Source organism: Rhinatrema bivittatum, chromosome 2 (assembly GCF_901001135.1).
Source record: "Rhinatrema bivittatum chromosome 2, aRhiBiv1.1, whole genome shotgun sequence".
Taxonomy (NCBI): Eukaryota; Metazoa; Chordata; class Amphibia; order Gymnophiona; family Rhinatrematidae; genus Rhinatrema; species Rhinatrema bivittatum.
Genome location: NC_042616.1, coordinates 630,891,176 through 630,911,717, shown reverse-complemented (window position 1 = coordinate 630,911,717; position 20,542 = coordinate 630,891,176). Strand labels below are relative to the sequence as shown.

At 41.0% G+C, this 20,542-nt stretch overlaps 1 protein-coding gene across 1 annotated transcript in view; it reads left to right on the top strand.

Moving 5' to 3' along the window:
- ST18 (ST18 C2H2C-type zinc finger transcription factor) overlaps positions 1–20,542 on the top strand; it is a 367,593-nt gene that overhangs the window by 30,392 nt on the left and 316,659 nt on the right. The window contains exon 3 of the mRNA XM_029587185.1: positions 3,360–4,160. Within this exon, the coding sequence (XP_029443045.1) occupies positions 3,360–4,160 (801 nt within the window). The remainder of the gene's footprint in view (positions 1–3,359; positions 4,161–20,542) is intronic.

Genomic DNA, 20,542 nt, shown 5'->3' with positions numbered 1-20,542 from the left:
ATCAATCATTTTTAAAAGGATATTTATAAACACTACCTTATGCAGGAGCTAGCCTGTAATATACATAGAAACAGCACCAATAATAGCCAAATTTTTAAAACCTGAATTAAAAAGCCCCAACTTGTTAGTGTTTTGATTAAAATAAAACATTGTGGTCTATTTCAAGCACAGACCAATTTGTATCAGCAAAGAAACAATTTAAAACATCTAATTGTTAGGCTAAAACTCCTAGCACTCGTTAGAAAAATACTTCTGCTACTTGAGAATGTTAGCAGTTCAAGTCTGATTAGGAATTGTTTCTGAAAATATTGACAGAAGGCACAGACAATGATCAGAAAAATGGTTTAAAAAGATAGAAAGAAAATAAATCTTGGTAGCATAATACATGAGAAGAAACTGAAAGAACTGGGCTTATTTAACCTAAGAAGAGAATCCTGAGGAATAATTGACAACATTATGCAAATATATAAAGGGTTACAAAAAAGGATGGAGATGAACTATAAGCCATCTCTATTAGGACAAACAAGTAACAATTAAAATTGCTGCAGAGGATATAGGTTGTTTATTTGAAAGAAGCTGAGAAAAGTAATTAAGCACTGAAAGTTACCTCGGGAAATGGAAGAATCTTCAACAACTGAGGTTTTAGGAGCAGAGAAAATGAATATAGGTCTAAACGTTTTAGAGTGAATCCTATATGGAAGCAAGGAAATGGACTACAATGGCCTCTTGAGATCTCTTCCAATGTTATCTTCCTATGATCCTATGATTTCTACTCACAAAAGCCTAGATTCATCATTTTGCTATAATTTTCGCATAAATAGTGCCTATGATAAAAAAAAAGGAGTGGTTAGGGTAATTTTTGAGTTACCATTTTGCATAGGTATTTATTGTGTGTGATATTTTCACTTTATAATACTGAGATAGAGAGACAGAGAGAGAGAGAGACTCTTTTTTAGGCTCTAATATTAGTCAACTATTTATATCACTGTAGGTTGAGAGTACAATGTACAAATCTCATCTTTGTCTACCTTTCCTCACTCCAAATCACATCAAATCTTCATTGATCGGTACTGTGCTGTTCGTACCTCTGACTGTGCATGTAAAATTGGCCTCCAAACCCTAGATCACCACCAAACCTAATCTCGAGTTACTAGTTGACCCTCCTACAGTGGTATAAATAGATGACAAATATGTGTGCCACCCAGAGGTTCTCTCTTTCTTTCTCTCTTTCACAACATTAAACACCCCTCATTTTCATAAACTCCTCCACTTTGACTAAATTTTCAAAATTTGCATTTACATCATGAGATGCAAATAATAACACATCCAAATGGCAGATGAAATTTAATGTGAACAAGTGCAAGGTGATGCATATAGGGAAATATAACCCTTGCTGTAGGTACACGATGTTAGGTTCCATATTAGGAGCTACCACCCAGGAAAAAGATGTAGGCATCATAGTGGATAATACTTTAAAATCGTCTGCTCAGTGTGCTGCAGCAGTTAAAAAAGCAAACAGAATGTTAGGAATTATTAGGAAGGGAATGGTTAATAAAACGGAAAATGTCATAATGCTTCTGTATCGCTCCATGGTGAGACCGCACCTTGAACTCTGTGTACAATTCTGGTTGCTGCATCTCAAAAAAGATATAGTTGCAAAGTTGAAGGTACAGAGAAGGGCAACCAAAATGATAAAGGGGATGGAACAGCTCCCCTATGAGGAAAGGCTGAAGAGGTTAGGGCTGTTCAGCTTGGAGAGGGGGGATATGATAGAGGTCTTTAAGATCATGAGAGGTCTTGAAGGAGTAGATGTGAATCGGTTATTTATACTTTCGGATAATAGAAGGACTAGGGGGAATTCCATGAAGTTAGCAAGTAGCACATTTAAAACTAATCTGAGAAAATTCTTTTTCACTCTGCACAATTAAGCTCTGGAATTTGTTGCCAGAAGATGTGGTTAGTGCAGTTAGTGTAGCTAGGTTCAAAAAAGGTTTGGATAAGTTCTTGGAGAAGAAGTCCATTAACTGCTATTAATCAAGTTTACTTAGGGAATAGCCACTGCTATTAATTGCATCAGTAGCATGGGATCTTCTTAGTGTTTGGGTAATTGCCAGGTTCTTGTGGCCTGGTTTTGCCTCTGTTGGAAACAGGATGCTGGGCTTGATGGACCCTTGGTCTGACCCAGTATGGCAATTAATTATGTTCTTATGTGTTATGGCGTTATCGTAGGCATTACGCCATATCACATTTTGATGAATGACCCTGTTAGAGTCAAAAACATGTCAAAGGAATGCTGGGATAAGAATAATCAGTTGAATTTTAAAAGCCCTGTGTGCACCAAAACTGGGAAATAACATGCACAAGATTGGCCGGTGCATGCCGAGCAGGTTTTAAAATCTGCCCAAGGTCACGTGTACCTCCCGCTGCATGCACAAGGAAAAAGTTTGCAAAAAGGGGCAGGGAGTAGGCGTGATCTGGACAGTGAAGAGGTATGTCAAGGGAAGGCCAAGAGATCTATGTGTAAATATTTATGCTCAGAAGGGGTCATTTACAAAAGGAGTTATGAGCATAAATACAACTACTTTTGTAGCAATTATCAAAAGACATTTACTCGGCTAAAGTGCACTTATGCATATAAATCCTATGGACAATTCAATGGAGTATATTGTAACAATTTTCAAAAGCCCACTTAGCCAAGTAAAGTGCATTTACTTGAATAAAACCCAGTTTTGCTCGAGTAAATGCTTTTTAAAATCAGGCCCTGAGGCATGCCCCAGGGTCCCCTGCCACGTAACTTTACTATTGCTATGGATGGCGTGTAAATAATAAAACAAATGAATCTAGGCTAGTCCGCAGGTTTTTAAGGGTTGGGACTTACAAGGGGAAAGGGAGGGTATTAAATTAGTAGGGTTTGCAAATCCTATTCCTCAAATGGGTGAACTGGGAATGAACTGGGAAAATGGCAAATAGCATTGGTGCACGTCCCTTATAAAATTCTCCCACTTGTGCACACATGCGTGTGTCTATTTAAAATTGTGCACACGTGTACACATGTCCCTCCTATTTTAGAACATGCATGCATATATGCGTCCATGTTCTAAAATGGATGCAGCTCGATGAAAGCGTGCACATGTGCCCCCGTTCAACTGTTTAAAAGTCACTGTTCCTGGTCTGCTGCTTAAACTGTTTTTCAACAAACAATATGACTGCACTAATTTCAAAGAGTATTGTGAAAAATAAGCAGTTTAATAAGTTTGCCTTGTTTTCTTCAATTTGTTTTTAATCAGAACATTTACCACTGTATTTTCCTGATACACCTTCTATATCTTTTCCTTTTATTTTATTTTGGCTGTCTATAGAAGGAGCCATTCTGAAACTGGCAAATGGAGCCTGTCATGTAGGAGCAGAGGAAAGCAGCACTCAAAATAATGACAATTACACCAGTTATCAAGAGCTGGTGGTCACATCTTTAATGAACTTGGGAAAATTAAAAAAGGATGCACTTAATCCCACCATAACTGATTACAGCCTAAATGATAGCGGCATCCAGTCCTCAAAAACAGAGAGTGATGACGGAGATGGAAATGACGTGGTCAAGTCATCCAATAACAGAGAGGCTATCGGTGCTGCAACTGCCCTGCCATCTTGTTTGTCTGATGACAATGAGAGTAACTCTGAAATAATGGACAATGGATATGATAATTCCTCTGATTTCTCAGATGAGCACAGTTCAAAAGAGCACCTAACGGCAAAATATAGTGCAGGGTGTAAATTGAAGGATGAATTGGACAGCCCTGACACTAAAAGAGAAGGATCCGAATGTGGACAACATGGAGTACTCTGTGACTCAGCAGCACAAAGAAGGAACTCTGCAAACTCCCCCTTGGGACCTGTTAAAAGTGAAGCTCAGGATCAGTTCCCTGAGAGTGAGGAAGAAGACGAATGCCTATCAGTCACCACAGAAGACTCTGTTGACCTGAACAAAACGAAAGGCAACCTGAGTTTGCTAGAACAAGCTATAGCTCTGCAGGCAGAGCAGGGTCATGTGTTCTACAGCACTTACAAAGAATTGGACAGGTTTCTGTTGGAGCATCTGGCTGGAGAAAGGAGACAGACCAAAGTTGTTGACATTGGAGGCAGGCACATTTATAGCAGCAAAAGTAAGAGACATTCAAATAGTCATTCTACATTTTTATAATAATCATATATAAGGATAATTAAAATCACTATTCCCCAGTATTTGCAAATAAATTCCCACTAAAATACTGTAACGTAATTAAAAAAAAATGCAAACCAATGAAAACATTTGTATTCTGAAAAGTTATAATCTTGCTAAACCGTGATCTCTTTTCACAGCTTATCTTCCAGAGTTTAATCAAAATATTTTCCTACAAAGTATGTTCCTAAAATTGATTTTCATTGATCCTTTTCAACTCGTAAAAAATTCTAGATTTGATATTTAATTTTTTTCCCACAAACTATGACTAAACTCTTTAGTAACTCAGGCTCTGTTTTGCTATTTTATAGATTGGTTTTATCAGAATAACTTTCTCAGGATTCACAAATGTAGTAAATTTTTTTGATCAGTTTATAATAGCTTAGACTTTTAAGTAAATCTATCTACTGCTATTTTCTTCCTTTGATGCCAATCTACAAATATGCAAATTAGTTTTACAAATGGGGCTTTACACTAAAAAATTATGCAAAAATGCTGAAATTTTCTGGTTTTGTGCATTTTTTCACACGAAGCCCAAAAAGAAAAAACAAATTCACAATAGTTGCTTTGCAAACAGTAACATTTTGCTTAGAGTTCACTATGTGCAACATTGTATTTAAATTAAAAATTAATGAGCTGCTGCAATGCAAGACTATGCTAAGCAGCTCATTAATTATGAATTTGTAGAAAACTGGCACGCGAGAAAGGTCTCCTGGGCCAGTACTTGCAAAGAGGTATAGTTATCTTGTTTGCCAACTTCCCCCATGCAAAATGTCATGTAAAAGTTTGCTACAGTGCTCATTTGCATGCATAGCAAACTTTTGCATGAACAAGCCGTTAACCTGTTGGTTGCTTTTTGTATTGTAAAGTATTCAGAGAGAAATTGGATTAAGTAGTAAATTAAGTTTAATAAAACAAATAAACCCATGGGAAATTTAATGTGGGTTTTTACATGAACTGCTCTATTTCATCAGATAGAGTTAAGTTGTAAAAATATAAAATTTATGTATGTGCTTAAAATTTCTTTTTCTCTATTTATGGTGAGGATAAAGCAAAATGAGAGGTTCCTATGCATTATAACCACACTGAAGTTGATATTCCAAGGCTATGTTTGGGAAATTTTTGGCATTACCCAGGTAAAAACTAAGATTTGAAAACTTCCCCCTGTTTCCTGGCTACATTTTGTGCAGATGACTCATTACCTGCACAAAATTTAGGTCAGGATTCATCATTCCTTGCGGAATGATGAACGTGGCGGTAAAGGGGGCGGGGGGGCGAAGAAGGGGGCGGTCAGGCGGTCAGGCGGTCAGGCAGTCATGCGATAGCCTGCAGCCAGCCACACCACAGTGGTGCGGTTTTGCCTTCCGCGGTGCGGCCAAGCTGCACACTATCGCAGGCATAGTGCCACTGTAAAAGGTGATGCTATTTCCCATGCTTTGTTCTAAACATTATCGCCGGCAGCGGTGTCACCGGCCTAGTTCCCTAATCCCCTCCTCCCTGACTCCTCCCCTCCACCTAATTTGAATGCTACCACCATGATAAGGCCATTATCGCATGAATTAGGGCCTTATTGTGTGTGATAAGGCCCTAACGCACGTGATAATGGCCTTTTGCGGTTGGAAAATAACCCCATTAGCCAGATAAAAATAGGCCATGATAAGAGGTATTCTGGGGTTTGGCTAAATTTTAGCCTGCGAGCACTGATATTCAGCTTTTCTTGGCTAAAGTTATCCAAGACAAGTCTGATTGGAAAAATACCCGTCTTAAAGTTACCAGGCTAACTTTAGGGATATATATTCTGTGGCAGTTATATCTGAGTGCTGCTGAATATCCCGATAAAGTTATCTGGGAAATGCTACATGAGTAACTTTCCCACTCACTGGCCTGCTGAATATCTACCTCTATTTTTGCCTTAATTCTGAAGGGTTTTTAATGTAATCAGAAATGAATAAAGCCAGGTTACAGCCAGGGTATTTACTAGAATTTAATACCCTGTTAAAATCTCATACTCAGAGAATACACTGACAATAAATTGCCTATTCAGAATGGATTATTTTTTTACAACTTTTAAAATACAATGCAAAAAATAATTTTAAAATGTGTCATTTTTCAATGAAAGTAAGCCACAGTATTCCAAAATATTAGATAAGTGAAACTGAATATTTTAGTTGAATTAGCATCTGCTTTTTTTTTCTTCTACCAGTACGAATGCTTGAAAACTAAATAAAAATTCAGTTGTTTATGGTGGGAAATATAATATTGAATTGTAACAAAGATATCAGATTTTTCAGTTTAAATTTTAAGAACTTTGTGATATCAACATTTTAAGCCAGTCTTCAAAAAAGGTAAAAACTATCAACAGGGAAAATCATTTTCCAACAACTCACGCAACCGCATATATGCGTGCATATATGCATGTAGATATCTACAACAGTATTTTATAAACAGCGCATATCAGATACATATGTTTTATAAAATATGCATGTCTATCCCCCAGCATGCACGCATATGTATGCTTATGCGAGAACACATGCAATGCAGTGAAAGGATTTCAGTGCATTCAGTGTGTGTTCTTTTCCTACCAATTTTAAAAGTACATGTGCATATATGTTATGTGTAAAAAACCATGACTTGCTCAAGTAAATGCTGATTTACATGCTTAAGCCAGTATATTTTATGTTTAAATCTTTTATTAAATTTTAATATGTAGCTTACAACTTCTCAGGAATGGTGATTTCTTATCCATCACCAAGATAATAACGGGATGATATATTAACTTCAATGAGAACAAAATAAAAATAATAAACCCAATTCTTCTCCCACCACCCTTCTCCTACCCACCTACATTTTGGTCTATCTGTCAAGGTGACATTTCTTCTAGTGTCATAAAAATATCAAATTCGACCTATTACACATTTGATAGATCATTAAAAGTCATACTACAGGTTCTTTGCGGAAACAATTGCAAATATGTGTTCCAGATTTGCAAAAAGGTGGGCTTTGTCTTAGTTATATCATACTCTTCCACTTTTCCATACTTCAAAAGTGGAAGATGGCATTCTGTAACTGGGTAAGTGTGAGTGGGTCAGGCACCATACACTTCTGCAGAATTGCCTTTTTGGCAAACAGAAATACCTTCCTACACCACAAATGGACATATCCACTGTGAAAATGTGCATCCCAAAAGTCATCAAAGAAGATTATTTTTTCTTGTAAAGGTACATGCGATCCAGTAATGGAAAAAATCAGGCCCAGGACGTTTTGCCAGAAAGCTTAAATTTTGGGACATGACCAAAATTAGTGTCCTCTATTACCAATTGCATTGCCACATTTCCTGCACAAGTTCGATGCACCCAATTGAAGAAATTGTGCTTGTTTATGGGGTAGATTTTTTTAAAAAGCGCGGTCACGTACTTTTGTTTGCACAGCAGGTGCAAACAAAAGTACGCAGGATTTTATAAGATACGCGCATAGCCACGCATATCCTCTAAAATCCTGGATCGGCGCGCGCAAGGCTGCCGATTTTGGGCAGCCTGCGCGTGCCGAGCCGCACAGCCTGCCTCCGTTCCCTCCGAGGCCGCTCCGAAATCGGAGCGGCCTCGGAGGGAACTTCCTTTCGCCTTCCCCTCACCTTCCCCTCCCTTCCCCTCCCTAACCCACCCCCCTGGCCCTATCTAAACCCCCCCTTACCTTTATCCCTAGATTTACGCCTGCGAGAAGCAGACGTAAATCTACGCGTGCCAGCGGACTGCTGGCGCGCCATCTTCCGACCCGGGGGCTGGTCCGGAGGCCTGGACCATGCCCCCGGGCCTGCCCCCCAAAACGCCGCGTCCCGCCCCCGAAACGCCGCGTCATCCGGTCCCGCCCCCCGACACGCCCCCTTCGAAAAACCCCGGGACCTACGCACGTCCCGGGGCTCTGCGTGCGCCGGCGGCCTATGCAAAATAGGCACGCCGGCGCGCAAGGCCCTGCTTGCGTAAATCCGGGCAGATTTACGCGAGCAGGGCTTTTAAAATCCACCTGTATGTGAAATATAAAATCATAATAAAAATTTATATTGGGTTTCTCTCAAATCCATATTGCTAGTAAGTTTCTTAATTCTTTTGAAATAATTGGCGTAATAATTTGAAGTGAGATCAATAGTCAATTATTTTTTCCAATTGGCTCTTTGGGAAGTGTATTCCCTCTGTTTCTGAGAGGATTTAAAAAATCTATAGAACCCTGAGATAGAGGAGCCCTCTCGCCACACTAAGTCAAACAGGTCTAACAAAAATTACCGAATTTTCCTTTGTGAATTCGTGCAAACTTAAAGATTCACATAATGCCTAACTTGTGAGTACACAAATAAATGATGTTGTTCCAATTTAAAATTGTTTCACAACTCTTGTAGCGTAGCCCTTCTGTTCTTTGTGATCAAAGATACCACACTGTGTAAGCCAAATGAGGCCGATTTCACAGAGACAGCTGACTGTACTCCTGGCAAAAAAATGTTTGTTACCTGCAATAGAGAGAGCATGAGAAACCCTATAGCTCAGCTTCAATTTTTCACAGACCCAGTACCAGGCTTTCAAAAGCGGTATGATAAGGACACTTTGTTGAGTCTGCATAGGAAGTTGTCAGGTAGTGCAAAGTAAGTTAAACCTGAAAACTAATGGAAAAAAACAACTCTTACTCTACCTTCCAAGGTGTGTAATATGTAATGTTCATTATCCAATCACCTATTTGCCTAAGTAAATAAGCCATATTATACCACCTTATGTTTGCAAGACCCATTCTCCCCTCTCTCTATTTAGCCACCAAGGTGGCCAAAGCTATATGTGACTTTTGGTGGTGCCACAAAAAAAGGTGAACTAAAGATTAAATCCCCCATATATTTTTAGTTCTGAGGAAAAGCAGGAGTGTTTGAAGCATGTAGAGCCATTGTGGTAAAACTATCATCTGAAACAAGCAAATCTGGCCTGCCAAAGATAATGGCAAATCTCTCCAATTTAAAAGCAGGTGCTTGGTATCATCATATAATCACTTGTATTTGATTGTATGTAATTTTGTGATATATTTGCAAATACCAATACCCAAATATTTAATAGACTCCCCCACCCATCTCAATAGAAATGTCGGCTCACACTGGTTGATTACACTTTCCTGGATTGGCAAAACACCAGACTTGTTCAAATTCAGAGAAGGCCCTGTCAGTGTGCCACAATTTGTAAACTCTGTTAGTAAATGGGCAAAAGAATGAACAGGGTCTGTTATATGAACTAAGATATCATCTATGAAGATGGCAACCTTGAACTTACAGGTAGCTCGTGGGCCAACAGGGACTCTCATTATATTAGGGTTACCCAGTATCTTCTTTAAAAGGGGATCTAATGATAACAGAAAAAGTGCTGTGGACAAAAGACAACCCTGACTTATTCCCCGACAACATTTCAAAAGTCTCAGAATGTGAGCTATTCACTATTACCGAAGCCAGAGGTCTTTGATATAAGGCCTGTATCACCTGTAGAAAATAACCTGATATACCAAATATGCACAGTTTTCATCATAAAGAACCAGTCAACTTTATCAAAAGTTTTTTCAGCAACAAAACTCAAAACAAGGGAATGTATCTTATTCCAAGTACTAGATTCCATTGATGCTGAAAGCCTGTGAACATTCAATATGGAACGTCTACCATTCACAAATCCTACTTGTGCCTCTTATTAAGGCTGGTAAATATTTTGCTAATCTGTCTGCCATAATTTTAGCAATGATTTTAATAGGGAAATAGGTCTATATTGATACTCTTTTCCCTGGCTTTAAGAGAACTGAAATGTGGTCTTTATTAGAAAAGAAAGAAGACAGCTTAGCAGTGATAAATTCTTCTGGCATATTTTCCAGGGGTGGTAGAAGTTGGCCCATCAGTATTTATAAAATTCTGCAGAGAAGCCATCTGTGTTGCGCTTGGAGGTGGACCCTTGTTCTGGAGCAGTGGAGAACGGCTCTCTGGTAGGGACCAGGGAACACTTGCCCCCAGGGGGTGGAGCACAGGAGGAGACAGAGGCTAGGATGAGCTTCACCACTGGAAGCCCTAGGTGCCTCCGGGTAGAGCCCGTATGGACCCAGGCCACTTGGACTTAGGTGGGCCTCACAGGGTCTCCCGGAGAGGTAGTAGAGAGGCGTGCCCATGATCATCAAGGGAGCACGGTCAGACTTCACGCTGTTGGCCTGGAGAGGCAAGGAAGGCCCAAACAGTGTAGGCGATGACAAGACAAGGGACAGAGCCAAAATCAGGAGACGTAGTCAATGGCAGCCGAGGTCAGAATCCGAGGATCAGTCCAAGGAGTAGTCAACGAGGCAGAGGTAAGGTTCCGGAATTCAGACAAGGTCGCAAGGCAGGCAGAGGTCAGGATACAGACAGCAGACAGGAAGGTCAAGGAGCAGGCCGAGGTCAGTACCAGAGAGACAGTCCGAGGGTACTACCTGGAAGGATGGACAGACAGACGCAGGAATAGAAGGATGCTGGAACAAGGCTGGAACAAGACTGTGAACGCAGAGGCAAACTAGTACACTTACAGTGCCGACCTGATTGCCAAGGCAAGGAAGTGCAGGCAGGGACTTCCTTATATCGTTCCATCAATCAGGGCACACCGCGGAGCTAGGACCCGCCCCTGGCCCTACAAGAGGCCAGGCAGTCTGTGCACGCGTAAGGGTGTGGCCAACACCACTGAAGATGCCGAACTCCGGTGTGAGGCCTGGTGCACAGTGGAAGGCCCGGCGACCGCCGCTGCGGGACGCCGAGGTCTAGAGGAGCTTGCGGCTGCCACTGGGGAGGCCAACCCATGACCTGCAGAGGAGTTAGCGAGGTGAACAGGCCTGTGCATGGGCCGGATGCGGACGGAGCGTGCAACATTCTGGGCCAGGAGACTTTAAAAGTTGTGCATGCTGGATATATACCTGGAGTTTCAGTGCTTGGATAGGAAGATTTAATTTGAAAACCTGATCATCTGTCAATTTAGGCAACCCAATCAGTGTCAGGTATTCACACACTTTGACAGGATCAGGGGGTTGAGCCAAATACAATTGTTCATAATAATTGGTGAATATAGTGCCAGTTCTTTATTAGTGTGTACTAATTGACCAGAGGTAGTTTGCATGGTTGTGATAAATCTAGGGCCACTCCATCACTTTGTCAGATTGGCTAGTAGTTTCCTGTTTTATTACCATAATATAAATGCTTTTATCGATAATATGTCAAACCTTTTTTGGTCTTTGGTGAAGCAAAATATTGAGAGCAATTTGTGCTTCTAAGAATCTTCCTTTATTGTTGACACAGGGATGCTGATCCTGAGCCTGTTTTGCCTTTTGTAATTGGCGCTTAATTTAGGATATCAATATGGTGTTCTTCTGAAATTTATAAAAAAAATGATATCACCTCAAAACTACTTTGGCCATCTCCCGAAAAAGAACTGGATTCTCTCTAAGTACCCCATTCTTCTTCTGGTAGACTTTATAATGGTTTTTTAGGTATTCCCTAAAACCCAAATCCTTATGTTGGGAATCACCAAATTTTGTGGGAATCTGGGGGCTTAAAGCCCTCAATCTCCATCCACACTATAGAATGATCTGAGAGGTCAGCTGCTGCAATTTCCATTCTCACTACCTGGGAAAAATATGCACTACTAAGCAGTAAATAGTCTAAGTGGGAGCAGGGATTATGCACTCTTCAGACATGGGGATATTTGTGGTCCATTGGAAGTAGTATCCTCCAAACATCTACTAAAATTTTCTGACATAAATATGGGTTTTGTCCTGTCACAGGAGCAGATTTATCCAAAGTACGATCGTGCAAACAATAGAAATCTCCTCCTATTAATAAAGTTGTCTGATCATAGTCAGAAAAAAGATGAAAAATTTTGGAGAAAAAGAATAGTAATAGACATTTGGAGCATAGAGATTACATAAGATTTAGGATGTATATAAAGTATACCACTGCAATCAAATATCTACCATTTGGGTCCTCCATGATCTTGTCTACCTTAGAAGGAATCTTCTTACCCACCAAAATAGCCACTCCCGCTCTCCGAGAGCCAGATTGAGCTGACTAAATTTCTCCCACCCACTGTCTTTTAAGTTTCTGATGCTCTTCTTTCATGAGGTGGGTCACTTGCAAAATGGCAAAACCTACTTGTGGTCTTTGTAAAGCCTGTAGAATTGTATACCTCTTAATTACCGAGACAATACTTGTTGCATTCCAAGTAATATATTGCATCACTGATTTACTCATCTACTATTGTTAAATGTGTCTTACAGCTTGACAAAGTCACAGCCTAAGTCCTCCAGCCCATGTCTGAGCCCATGCTCAGCAAAATTCCACCCCCTCACCAAAAAAAAAATAATTTTTGATCTGCCAAGAAGAATCTGCCCAGTGTGCATAGTGATATGTCCCTTGAAGGATGATTTTTATAGAGCAAAATCTCGAGCAACACCCCTATTAAGACCCCCTATCACCACCCTCCCCCAAACCCCTATATATATATATCAAAAATGTTTTCCCTCCCCTCTCCTTCAAGTGTCGGAGGTCATTAATAGTCTGTAGGGGATCCCACTTCCAATAAAGGCTTGTTCATAACTTCATACATTGGTCAAGCACAGCAACATCAGTAAAGTCCAGCAGTATCTAAATGAAATTAAAATGACCAAATAGTAGATTCTTTTCCCATGTTGTCTTTTTTGTTGGAATAAAGAAAAACCAGTGCAAGTGATCTTATCCTCATGAGAAAAGATGAAACATTGGTAATACTCCAAGTAGAATGATACCCTTCTAAACTGAATCTGTGGCTTTTCTCAAAAAGAAATATCTTTTACTAAAAGATGATAGGAAAAGGGAACTTCTTGCAAAGTTTCTCTCGAAGATCCATCCTATTCCCATAAAAAAAATGGCACCAAACTGATTCATTATAAATCTCAAAAAACCACAGGAAAGTGAAGGAAAGAAGCTAACCAGCAACTTAGAAGAATCCAACTTCTGCTATTCTGTGAAGAGCTGAAAAAAATGACGGTTCGGTATGCAATCAAGGTCCTAGTTATGCTTGGTCACCTTAGAGTGAACTAGCTCATTCAGGGCAAAAAAAGAAAAAACGAAATAAATAATAAGATAAGTTAATCAGGTGGTGATTCATGTATCCAATACTTTTATGTGACTACAATCAGGTTGGATATTGTTCTGCAGAGATCATATTTAAAAATGCTTGTGCCTCAGCTACGCTTTCATATACTGAAGACTTGTTACCATTAAAAACCTTCAGTTTGGCCAGGTATTGCAGCTAAAAGCACAGGTTCAAAGCAGCCATCTTTGCACACAAGGGGGAGAAAGCCTTGCGCCTAGCTGATACTACAGCAGAATAAACCGGAAAGATCAAAATTTGAGTAGTTTCATAGCAGAAAAGACTGTTTTTCCAGTAAACTTGCAAAATTTCAATCTCATGAGCTGAATTAAGTACCTTGGCGATTACTGGTCGCTGCTCATTTCTTGTAGCATTCCCATTCCCCAGGTAGTTTGCTCACTCAATTTTAAGTGCTCCCTATGCAGTCACTTAACATTAAAGCATATGGGAGATACAATTCCAACTCTTGTGCTATGTCACTATCAGGAATTGACTCCTGGAGGCCGATAAAATGCAAATTTCCACATCTGGAATTATTCTTGAGTTCCTCGATTTTCTCTTCAGATCTGCTGGTAAGCATCCTCAGGGCCTCCACACCTGTTTCCAAATTATGAGTAGAGTCATCTAGGCCTGAGATCCTGCCTTCCACCTCCTGGAAATGCTTGATGGAATCAGCAAACAAAGCAAAAATCTCATCAAATTTAGTATAGATATTTTCAAACTTCTCTACAAAGGCTGTCGCCATTGCTGCTGCTATTTCCTGCCTACCTGAGTCTGGCGCATCAGGGGCCGAGGGTGAGTTTTCTGCATCCACCATTTTGCTTGACCCAGTTTTTGGGTTCTGTGTTTCTTTCCACTGGATTTTGGAGGTCATATTTTTCACCAGATCCTTCTCTGATAGCTCCCTTCTCTTCTGCCTAGCTTACACTGTGAAATAGGCTGCTAGATGTCAAAATCAGACACAAGATCATCTCAGTATTTTAGCGATATTGGGATTGGGGTTCCTGAGTAGGGAGAAATGCATCCTCTTTCACACTACATCACGTGAACTTAAGTCAGTATATTTTAAAACATGAGTGCGTTATTGAAATTACCAGTTTTCAAATTCCTCCAGCAGTTTACCCAGTCTTTCTCCAGGTCATTGAGACCCTCCTGGTTCTTCAGTCTGAACTCAACACAGTTCACCCAGCCATAAGCAAGTCTGATATTAATTATGCTAAATAATCAGTAGGTGTAAAATTATGCAAATTAGTTGCCAAATGTACAGGCATAAGTCCCTTTAAAAATAACACGTAACTGTAGGTCCCACCCCAGAATGGTCTTAGGCCATCCCTTTTTTCATACATATCTGAGTATGTGAAATGTAAAGTATGTGTATTAGGGATGTGCAGACCAAAAGTTTAAGTTCATAAGTCCATAAGTCGAAAGGGGGTCCCATTTGCGGTCAATATGGACATATGGAGAATTCCATAAGTTGAGTCTATGTCCATATGTGCAAATAAAAATTTAAACTCCTCACCCGCCTTAATCCCGCCCCCCCCCCCCCCCCAAGACTTACCAAAACTCCCTGGTGGTCCAGCGGGGTCAGGACGCCATTCCTGAACTCCTTTGCAAAGAGCACGTGACGTCGGCGTCACATCGGAGTGACGCGGCGTCACGTGATTCCCCTCGGGTTCGCTCCCGGACCCCTCGTTGGGCCCAAAAGGCACTTTTGGCCAGCTTGGGGGGGGTCAGGAGGCCCCCCCAAGCTGGCCAAAAGTGCCGTTTGGGTCCAATGAGGGGTCCGGGAGCGGAACCGCGATGGACCACGTGACGTCGGCGTCACGTCGGAGTGACGCGGACGTCACGTGATTCCCCACGCGTCTGCTCCCGGACCCTCACGGAACTTTTGGCCAGCTTGGGGAGTTTTGGTAAGTCTTGGGGGGGGGGATTAAGGAGGGTGAGGGGTTTAAATTTTTATTTAGATCAACAATCGCGATTTCCAACGTATTCAACATAGCTATGTTGAATAAGTTGGAAATCCGATCGTTTACGCCTCATCATTTTTTTAAGTTAAAAAAAAAAATAAGTTGCGTTTTCCATTTAAGTTCAAAACGAATGCACACCCCTAATGTGTATACTGTCAATATTTATACAATACTGATTACATGAATATAGTTGCGTAACCTTTTGAAAATTCACCCCCAGTATTTTTTTTTTTTTTTAAATGAAGTGATTATTATGACTTATTCAGTCTCTACTGATTGATATCATTAAGACAATTTAATGATTTGGTGAGAAATATGCAGTTGGAGAGCCAGGTAGTTGACACTCCCTATTCCTACTCCACCTCCCATGGCTTTAATGCAACATTTCTGTAATTTGTTTACTGCCCACAACTAATCGTGCTTCAAGTAGCAATTCTAGAAATGTCTCCCTCAGAATCTTCTTGTGCTTGTTTACTGGCTCGATTTTGCCTTGTTTGGTCATCATCCTAGTTGTTAGTCACAAGCTATTTTGCTTCCTACATTTTTTTGTAATTAGGAATTTATATTCTTGAGTAACACAACACACCATCACTTATGAATCTGGTAAACCTTGATCTACCCATGCTACTTTTTCTTTGTAGACAAGCAAGATGAATCATCTACAGAAGTGAGTGATGTCATCTGACAGTGTTTCTCAGCAAATTATACAAAAGCCAAGACATTTTCTGTTTGGCATATGCAGGAATTTCCACCCTGCTACCATGGCTCTGGGCCCCTTAAGTCCTTTTTTGTCTGCAGACCTGATTGGATGCATTTCTTATCACTCTCGACAGAAAGAGGTTTTGGAATCCTCAGGCTTTTCCCTTCATTTTTCCTTAGAACTGGTTTCTAGGGGTGTGCATTCGTTTTGAACTTAAATGTAAAACGCAACTTATTTTTTTTTTAACTTAAAAAAGTGATGAGGCGAAAACGATCGGATTTCCAACTTATTCAACATAGCTATGTTGAATAAGTTGGAAATCGCGATTGTTGATCCTAAATAAAAATTTAAAACCCCTGACCTTCCTTAATCCCCCCCCCCCCCAAGACTTACCAAAACTCCCTGGTGGTACAGCAGGGAGTCAGGACGCCATTCTGAACTCCTTTGCGAGGAGCACGTGACGCCGCGTCACTCCGACGTGACGCCAACGTCACGTGCTCCTCGCAAAGGAGTTCAGAAATGGCGTCCTGACTCCCTGCTGTACCACCAGGGAGTTTTGGTAAGTCTTGGGGGGGGGGAATTAAGGAGGGTGAGGGGTTTAAATTTTTATTTGCACGTATGGACATAGACTCAACTTATGGAATTCTCCATATGTCCATATTGACCGAAATTGACCCCCCCTTTCGACTTATGGACTTATGAACATAAACCTTTGGTCTGCACATCTCTACTGGTTTCTTGATTACTTAATTACATTTTATTATTTTTTAACAGCCCCAGGACCTTTCCATTTTTTCTGATGAGATCTATTCAGAGATTAAGTCATCACCATTTCATCTTTTCATTTCATTTTGGCTATTTTCCTCACAATTGCAAAGAAGAAAGCCCACTGCATCGTGGTGCCTGATATGCAATCAAAAGATGTCCCATTACTGACTTTCACAGAGATTGTATGAGATACCTGGACATCCAGGAACATGATGACAGTAATTTTCTAACCTCCCACACTGGTACAAAGTCAACAGGTACTTTTTAACCTGTGGACTATATCTATGTAGTTTCACTTTGAATATTATCTCAGGAAAATTACTGGCACACATTTCTACCTGACATTTTGTGTGGATAGCTCCCACCTCCCAAAAGCGGTGGGAAGAAGAAAAATTTTCATTTTGTTTTTCATTTTGTTTTGGTGGCTTGATTTTCCATTAATTTCATTTTGTCAAATGTTTATTTTGTTTATTTCCTTAACCCCCCCTCCAAAAAAAAAAATCCCGAGGCCTCTCAAGCCCTCCACCCATTCTTCCCACCTGAAAAAATGATGAGGCCAGGATCCTACCCACCCCCACTTACCCTGTTCAGGGGGATCTGACACAGGCCTAGGCCCAGCCTGAAGCCTGGGCCTTGCATACAGTGTAGGCCGATATCGCAGAGACCAACCACAGTCTTGACCTATGCAAGGATGAGGCTTCAGCCTAGGCCTAAGAGCCAAGATGGTCATGATGCCGTACATCAAAATGGCACCAACCGCTGGAGCTAATGCACCAGGGTTAATTAACTCAGTGTGACCCCTAGTAGATGGCGTCATTTGGCTTTCAAGCACTGAAGGAAGATGATGAAGAAGAAGAGGAGCTCCCAGGCTGGGTCGGGTTGCAACAACAGAACCTGGCCTCCAGTTTGGGTCCCAGATTTGGGCAGGTATTGGGACCAGGCCTCCAGAACAGGTCCCAGTGTTGGGTCTGGTTTTGGGTCAAGTCACTGGCATAGGGACCCAGTCTCCAGACCAGGTCGCAGCATTGAGCCTGGGCTCAAGCTCAGCCTAGGCTGAGACCCAGGCATTGGAACCTAGCCTCTGGGTTGGGTACCAGCCTTGGGCCTGGGTCTGGGCTGTGATGATGGATCTCCAGAACAGGTAAGTTGTTTACATTTTTGGGGTCTTGGGCAAGGCCCCAGTGTTGGGCCCTGGCCAGGGCACAGGCATCAGGACCCTGCCTCCAGGTCAGGTCTTGGTATTGGACGAGGTTCTGGGCCAAGGCTCCAGTGTTGGGTTCCTGTCTCTGGCCAGGGTCACATCATTGTGCCTGGGCTCAGGCTATGGCCTAGGCTGAGGTCCAGGTATTGGGACTTGGCCTCCAGGTCGGGTCCTGACATCAGAACTGGGCCTGGAATGTAACACTGGATCCCCAGAGCAGGTAAGTGTTTTATATTTTTGGGGTCTCTGTCAAGGCCCCAACATTAGGTTGTGGTCTCAGCTGAGACCCCTGTATTGTGCTTGGGCCTAACCATGGTTCATGCATCTGGCCCCAGCCTATACCTAGTGGCTTCGGCATCACACTCTATCCTAGGCCATGGCCCTTGCTTTGGGTCTCAGCCTATTCAATAGGCAAGGCCCCAGCTTCAGCCTGGGCCTAGGCCTGATGTATCAATTTTGTTTTCAAAATGAAACATGAAAACTTTGAAATTTTGTCAGATTTTCTTATCATTTCACTTTGATAATGAAATGAAATAGAAAATTTCGTCTTATTTTCTATTTTGTTTCTCTCGAATGCCCATCCCTAATCCACGGGGAGAGCAATTTTCAAAATGTCCATTTCCATGTGTAAAACACTGTTTTACCCAGTCAACTGCTCAGTGATGTCACCTAAGCCCTTCAAATTTCAAAAACTGAAGTTCCTTTACTACTTTGGTTTGGCTCCAAAACCTAATGCACCCTCGGTTCTCAAGATATCAGCATTTAGGGTCCAAGGTGTATTTCTTTTTCATTGGCAGTCCATCGACATTGAAGGGATGATTGGCAGTAAGATACAGGAGCAGAAGCCTTCCCACTCTACCCGTTCCCAAGAAAATTTCTCAACATTGACCAGCTTCAAGGAAGCATGAGATTGGGTATCTTGCAAAGGCACTGGAGCTGAAGACTCATTCTCCGTCACTGATGGAGGCTAAGAGCAGGGAGAATGAAGCAGTTGCCTTGTCTACTCCCAAGTTGCTGCATCCAGAAGCGAGCTCATCATTTCATTTTATCTTATCTTGACATTTATATCCTGTCTTTTTAGCTCAAAAATTGTTACCCAAAGAATTAGAAAATTAATAAATAATTCATCAAAACAATTCAAAACAAATGCGTAAAATACAATTCTTATATTATCAATAAATAGCAAAATTCAATGTATATACCATCATACTGAGTAATAGAATTAGACCCTATTACCCAACTATGCTTTCCTCCCTACTCTTACTAGGGAATTGAAGCAACTGAGAGGCCCATATTAGGAAACATTTAGCCAGCTAACTCAGAAATTAGCTGGATAAATTATTTGAGTACCTATTCAGCTAAAATCTAGCCGGCTAATAAATTAGCCAGCTAGAATTTACCTACTCAATTAGAGGTGTTCTGGATTTGTAACTAGGAGGAGTTGAATTAGCCTGCTAAGTTAACTGGCTAACTCCGATATGAGTTAGACAGCTACATTAGCCGGCTAAGTCTGGTTGGGCCGAAGAACTGTCCTAAAGTTAGCCGGCTAACAGAGTCATTTATCAAATAGCGTTATGGCGTTTTCGCATGCATTAGGGCATTTTCACATGCAATGTTCCCTCAACCTAGCTTGATGGACTCTCTACCTGGGTAACATCAAGCTAGGTTGAGAGAACATTGCACAAATCTGATCTTTGAGTGAGTTTTTCACTCATCAAATCTTCACAACAGAGCACTGTTCTGTTCGTATGTCTCACTTTGAATGTCAAAGTGGCCCCTAACCCCTACACTAATACCTAAACCTCACCTTGAGTTACTAAGTGGGCCTCCCATATATACCTATCTAGTGTGAGGGCATTATGGCTTCTCTCTCTCTCTCTCTCTCTCTCTCTCTCTCTCTCTCTCTCTCTCTCATATAGTAAACATGGTCATGATAAACTTAGTGCATTTTGATAAATTCAGGCCTAAGGTTGGCCAACTAACTTTAAGATAGCTAGCTATATTATAGTGTGACTGCACTATTGAATATACCTCCAAAGCTAGCCAGGTAAGTTTATCTAGTTAACTTTGCTATCTGCACAGTAACTGAATATGGACCTCAGTGTAATTAAGGAAGTACAATAAATTATACACATTAATATAAATGCAAAACAACTTTGATATAAAGAAATACATTAAAACTGCTATAAAAACCCATGCAACTTTCCCCTATCCATTCACTCCCAGATTGTTCCTGAAGGAGCTACCCAAGGCATGACTAAGTTGTAATGTTCTTCAGTGTTCCATCCAGGAGCATATGTCATCCCTTATTATGATCCTCCCCAGAAGAAATAAAATAAAATCTGAAAATGAATATCACCTGCTATAGCTTACATTTATTGAAAATTCCATAAAATCACCCTTCCAAAGGAGTCCTTTATTTTCCCTTCACACCAGGAAGACTTGAAAAAGAACTTTGCTCCTTCTTGCAGACCTCAGCATTGGAGCCCACCTGTACCACTGAAGAAGAGAGAACCAGGATTCTACTCCAAGTACCCCAAAAAA